Source organism: Rhea pennata, chromosome 19, assembly GCF_028389875.1.
Source record: "Rhea pennata isolate bPtePen1 chromosome 19, bPtePen1.pri, whole genome shotgun sequence".
Classification (NCBI taxonomy): Eukaryota; Metazoa; Chordata; class Aves; order Rheiformes; family Rheidae; genus Rhea; species Rhea pennata.
Window position 1 is genome coordinate 3,277,357 of NC_084681.1, and position 6,266 is coordinate 3,283,622.

Below are 6,266 nucleotides of genomic sequence, written 5' to 3' on the forward strand. Positions count from 1 at the left end.
TGTTTGACCTCCAGTGGGCCAGAACATGGTTTATATTGTGTTGTGCTGCAAGGGGAAGTGACTGCATGTCATACCTCAGCTCACTCTGTTGAAGAGATGGACTGCTGTAGGGTATGGTGGCAAATTCCAGCTGGGAGTTGAAGGGACTTCTTGTTTCTTCCATAGACAGAAGAATCTACAGGAGTTCTCCCTTTAGTACTGTTTTCTCTTGGTTGCAGACTCTTCCTGGCTCCAGGAGCAAGGCGTTGGATTAACATTGATGGCACAACCATGGGCATCACTGTCAGAGGTCTCAAGCACCCTCATCGTTATGTTTTAGATGCTGCTCAGACCCATATTTACATGCTGATGAAAAAGGTTAGTTGTTTGTTTCCAAAGCCTTAGGGGGATTCTGTGTTCTCCAGGCCTCTGTGAGCTATCAGTGTTACTTGCAAGTGGCCTTTGTTTGAAAATCAGCTGAAAGTCAGCTGAGATTTGCTGACTTAAGCAAGTGCTGGGTCAGGCCTTTGTTGCTTCTCCTTCTCCCTAACACAGCATGCCCCAAGGTAACGAAAGTTAGCTGTCTGCTGGAGTCCTGCTTTCTTAATATCTATCACTTGGTCACCAGCTTATCCATGGCTTGAACAAATCTAACTTCCTGAATGTAAAACTGAGGTGAGGCTGCTTTTTTTTTTTTTTTTTTTTTTTTTTTTTTTAAAAAAAAAAAAAACTCCAGGACTGGTGTGAGACTAGCTCAATATTTAGTCAGAACCTGAAAGTGTTTTATACATTCATAGTATCAGTGTTTCATATAGAAGAGAGTGCAGTTGCTGCTAAGGGGTGTCCTTTATTCAGTACCACTCTGTATGCTACATCAGCATTCTCATGGTGAGACACTTATACAACTGTGTTTTAGCAGCAGTTGAGAAAATTAGTAGAAACTGTGATGTAACTGCATGACTTCTGTACCAAGAGTATAAGAGGATATAGCCCGTATCTTAGAAATAAGTTTTACTGAGTATTTTCACATATTTTTCTGTGGTTATGTTGATGGATGCTGCTTTTTAGGTCTGACAGGTGCAACCATGGTTACCAGGGGACTGATATTCTCAGTGAATAATATGTCATGGCTTTCATTAGATCATCAGATCACAAATAACCTGTGACTCCTCCTTATGAGTGATACAAAATACACTTAGGAAGGAGCATTGTGAGCCAGGGCAGCAGCTCATGTACCCTGACCCTGAAAGCAAAAGAGCTATACTGATTTGAGCCATTTGCTGAAAGGTTCAGCTCCTGAAATGTAAGCACTTCACCCTGCAATGACTGTGAGATGGCTCTGATCTGGACTAGGCTGAGTCCGGACCTTTTGGTTTGGATTTTTCCTGAGAAGCTTTATCATGAGATAAAAAACTTAAGAATTTTTACACTAAGATAGAAGACTATTGGTTTGAGTAACTGCAAGTGCCTGATGGATGTGAAGTTTCTTGGGTTGCTGGGTAAGATTATCCAGTTGCTAGCCTTCCTGGCTCCTGAGCAGCTGTACTTGGTAATGATTTTAATAAGGGTGTTTGCAGTCCATAACTACTGATTTTCCTTTTTCTCCTAGTAGGACTCCTATGGTCGCTATTTAAAGTCTCCAATATACAAGGAAATGTTAGCCAAGGCTGTTGTGCCACAGGAGGCCGTCAAAAAAAGGCAAGTGAAGTTGAATGTAATTGTTGTAGCAAGGATGGAAACAGCTTAAGTTGCAGCAAAATTCCTATAATTTAGGTGTATGCTTAATCAGCTTTTTCACTAAGAAGATGCCTTGCTTTGAGGCTGATTGCATTGTTTACAAGCTCTTTAGAAATGACTTGTGTGCAATCAGAATGTACTTGGCAATTGCTTGGCTACCTAGTCTGTGACTATGAAATTAATCATTGCTCCTTTCCTAGAGAGTAAGAGCTGTGTGTACCAGGCATAGGAAAACCTTCCGCCATGAAACATTGGCTTCCCGGGTAGGTGCAGAGCCACTGCAGTGTCCTCCGTTGATTCTACTCAACTCTGCCTGGACAAAGCTGTTCACCCTCTGGGAGCTGATGGTGAAAAGCAGCCAAATTGAAACAAAGTTTCTTACACGCAGGGCACTGCTGGCACAAGGTAGACGGCCTTAAAAGGGAGAGGCTTGAAAGGGCTTTTTCCAGACTAAAATAGCAAGTTTAGGCTTTTTAAACAGAGGTTGCTTCTTGAAGCTGAATGTGCAGTGTCAGAGCCAAACTGGGTGGAGTACTTTTCTCTGTTCCTCTTCCACTCCTTAACATAGCAAGCAAGAAAGAGGAATCATGGACTTTCACACTTTGGCTTCATCCGTTTCAAGTCAGTGGGAAAAAACCCTCCTGCTGACTTGCTGGGTGTTTGGTTAGTTTTTCCCTGAGCTGTACATCACAAGATCACTGGCAGATGTGACTGTTCCCTGGTGACTACCTTCATGTTTGTCAGTGTCTATTCTGGAAGCACAGTGCTTGACATCCTGAGTAAGCTAAAGCTCTAGCACCTCATCCAAAGGCTTGTTTAATGCTTTCACTGCTGCTGATAATATTTTGCTGAAGCTGAGAGCAGGAATTCTTTTAGGTATCGAGGAGAGCAGATCTTCACCCATGCTGGTCCCTATCTTAGGCTTACCGAGGGCACTAGAAAAGATTTCACTATTAACAGCTGTTCAGGCTCACACTGAGTGCTGCCTACAAATGCATACAGCAGAAGGAGTCATCGGCTGGTCGTGCCTGGCCCTAGGGGCCAAGGACAAGACCGCCCTTGCTCTTTTAGCAGTTCTGCAGCTGATGTGTGACACTGAGTCACTGAGTCCTGTTTCAAACCACCTAATCTGCGTTTACACTTCCTTTTTGGTATGGTGGTGACAGTGGTATGTTCATCTCTGTATCTGAGCATGCCATTCTGATGATGGGCCGCTGGAGCTCTCACTGGCCTCTTTTGGGGAGAGGTTTTGAGAGACAAAGTCAGCCAAAATGCCAAGTTACAGCTCTGTATTTCATGTATAAGATGCCTTTCTTCTGCCGGGTCAGGTATTAGCAAGTGCTGTGAGAGACACCTTCCTCCACGTGCAGCCTCAGGGATTTAATTGAACAGGACTGTTTTTCTGATTGATAATTCTACTCTGCCTGGGGGCATCCGGATGCTCAGGGATTTCAGGACATTGCTTGTTGCTTGCTTAGTGAGAGTATGAGGTTCAGATTCCCTCCTACCCCTCAGTAACTTGCTGCTTTATTGCTCTCTGCTCAGCTCTGGTTTCCTATTTGGACGCCGCCACCTCCGCTCCAGCCCTAGCCCTGTCATCCTGAGGAAGCTGGAGGAAGAGGCCAAAGCCAAAGAAGCTGCTACGACTGTGGACATCACGCAGGTTATGAGCAAGCTGGATCGCAGGAGCCAGCTCAAAAAGGAACCTCCCCAATAGGCTGTGAGCCCTCCCCGGCACAGTGCAGGGAAAAGACAAACTGAGGCTGATGTTGAGCTTCGTCTCGCCTTCCTGAAGGTGTCAGTGCTGCTTTGTGCTTGCCAGGCCTGCTCTGCCAGCAGCCTGCGTGCTGCATGTTGCCATGGTGTCTCGAGCAGCAGATGTCACTTCTCAGGCATGGAAGTGCTGCTGGAGCCAGGCTGCTGGCTGGGCAGGAGCCATGGCACAGGCCTGGCTCTGCTCCCTGTGCACTCCAGAGGAGGATGTTTTCCAGTGCCCTGAGCCCCCAGGAGGCTTGGGTGCCCTGAGTCATCTCTCTACCTGCTGCTTTGCTTCTAGCAGTCTGGGAGCTGGGATGGCACAAGGCAAGGTAAAGCTCTGCTCCTTTTGCTGTCCCAGCCCTTTGGGTTGAAATTGGCCTTATCCAGAGCAGAGGTGGACGACCCCACTGGGAGCAGAGTGAGGCAGCCCACCTTAGAGCATGACAGTGTGGGCATATGTCCTCTTGGAAGGACAGCTCACTGTGGAGGTGGACAGCCCTGACAACCCTCCAAGTATCCTGCACCTGCTAAACAAGGCAAAGGAGCTACAGACGGAGCAGTGGGGAAGTCTTCCCCACGAGATTAATATGATGAGTGTTCCCAAAGGTTTGGGTGACCTTCAACTTTAATGATGCTCCTAAGTCTCATGTTCACCTTGGTGATGATTAGTGGAAACATCAGGTGTTTCCTCCTGTTAGTCTTTCTCATGATGACCTAGGTATGCAGGCTTACAGAGCAGTGTCTTGCAAGAGCCTGCAGGAGGGCTTCAAGGCTTTGTGTTTCTTTTATCAAATCCTTTCTGACTTGTCTTGTCTTTTTCCTGCTCTTCTATTTTATGTTCTAAAAAGAAAAAAAACAAAAAACAAAAAAAACTTCAGATAGTTCCAGTTGTCCCTGGTTTGTAGCCCAGAGGCAAGGAAGAACCAGGACAGAAGCATTAAGAGCTGATTTCAGCTTTAAGGAGTGTTTTCTCTTTTGCTTTTTAGAATGAGGAAACCTAAACAACTAGTTTAGTGTTAGTGTTAAAGAACTCAGAGATTCTGGGCTTTGCTGGGAAGCCCCTGTATGTCTGCACCTGTCTTGTGATCACCAGAAGTGAGAAGATTCCCACAAAGCCCAGTAAAAGGAGCAGGGAGACAAAAAAGCTTTCTTGTTGGTTAGAATTTAGAAGAAGCAGAGGGACTGGGTGGGAAACACTGAGGCACAAGAAACCTGTTAAGTCCTTCTGTTTGTGGTCTTTCATCATTCCTACCAGGATGGTTTTACAGCAAATGGATGCAAACTGGATGCAAGTTATCAGTGTGTGTATAGGACCAGCCTCTCACTAACAGAAATAGTTGAATGATAGCTAGGTCCCTAACAGCTTTGAACAGCATTTCTTGCCCTCCCTGTGCATATTATCAGAGACTGAATCAGGGCTATATGATCTGAGTCGGTATCACTGCAAAACTAGTCTCCTTCACTTTACAGCTGAGCTAAGGTGATTTTTCTTGACCTCTTTTAACCTAATGATGTTAAATCTTCTTAGAGGAATTGAAACCATGTTGCATGAGTCTTTTACTCTGATGTAAAGGCCTGCTTGCTAAGTCTCTGCTCTTGTTCCCAATGGAATCAGTGGCAAATTTTGCAATGCCATAAGGGGAAGCAGGCTCAGACTGTAAACTTTTTAATTCTGCTTGCAACTACAAGGCTTATTTGTGTGAGGTACTGAGCACCATCAACCTACCTTGAGATAAGGGCACTGAAGGATACTTGGAGCTTGACAGGATTGGTCCAAAGCTATTTGGATGTGGTGAGCTGTACAATCTCTTGAGAATTTGTATAGGAAAAAGCACTGGGCAGACTAGGATTGCTGGTATGCAATAACATGTAGAAGATCAAGTCAGGATATAAATAACAAATAATGTGTGTTCCCATTGGCTGCTCTGATTCCACTTTTCTTTTGTAACTTCTGTTTTTTGTTATTTCTATCCATTTCTTTCCCTATTTTTTAATCATCTCAGCTTTGCACAGTTATCCCCCTTGCATGGGTTAATGCTGCATGTTCTGGAGTCACTGTGCTTGTGAAAGATCAGTCCCATCTTGCAGGCAGAAGCTGGCTCTGTTCTGCTTGTAGGCTGAATAAGCTGTCATGACCCAGCATACTACTCCTTGCTCCCTTGCTGCTTGCTCTCTCTGAAGAGGAAGGTTGCATAGTACAAGGTGTGACCGTGGTACGAATTGAACTGAACTTGTGTCAGCCAAGAAATGGTTTGTTTCCATTGGAAATCAGAGCAATAAGTTGTTTCGTTTCTTGGCCATCACTTCCATGCATTCATCTGTCTAATAAAAATAAATGTAGAAAATGAAAAAAGAACTGAGTTCATCTGTGTTGTCTCAGTGTATTCATCCTTCACTGTATTATCTCTTTGCCATGCATGCATGCATCTTCTGCATTCATCTTTGGGCACTTGGGTTCGTTTCTGCTGGTAGCACATCCTTGGGAAATGGGTGGGAGACCTCTCTGTGCACCACATACCCTGCTGGTGAGTCCTGAGGGCTTTGCTGGCTGAGCCTGGGACTTCACTCTGCCAACTAGACACAGCGTGGGGGTTTAGTGCAGCATCTTGCATTATTAGTCATTGGTGTTTTGTCCAATTTCTTGGCCACCACAGCGGGTTGCGTGTTGATACTTTGGGCATTCATAACTAAGATTATAGTCCCAAAAAAGTGGACCCTGTGTTTAGAGCTGATCTTTGTAAGGGGTTAGACAAGCTGATCTCTTATGTGAGTCTGTCCCCTGTGGGGCCTTA

At 45.1% G+C, this 6,266-nt stretch overlaps 1 protein-coding gene across 1 annotated transcript in view; it reads left to right on the forward strand.

The window, feature by feature from the left end:
- The window catches only part of RGS9 (regulator of G protein signaling 9), a 30,260-nt gene extending 24,453 nt beyond the window's left edge, over positions 1-5,807 (forward strand). Inside the window, exons 15-17 of the mRNA XM_062591516.1 lie at positions 219-357; positions 1,592-1,677; positions 3,262-5,807. Coding sequence (XP_062447500.1) covers positions 219-357; positions 1,592-1,677; positions 3,262-3,433 — 397 coding nt within the window. The 3' untranslated portion in view covers positions 3,434-5,807. The remainder of the gene's footprint in view (positions 1-218; positions 358-1,591; positions 1,678-3,261) is intronic.
- Positions 5,808-6,266: the final 459 nt, after the last annotated feature.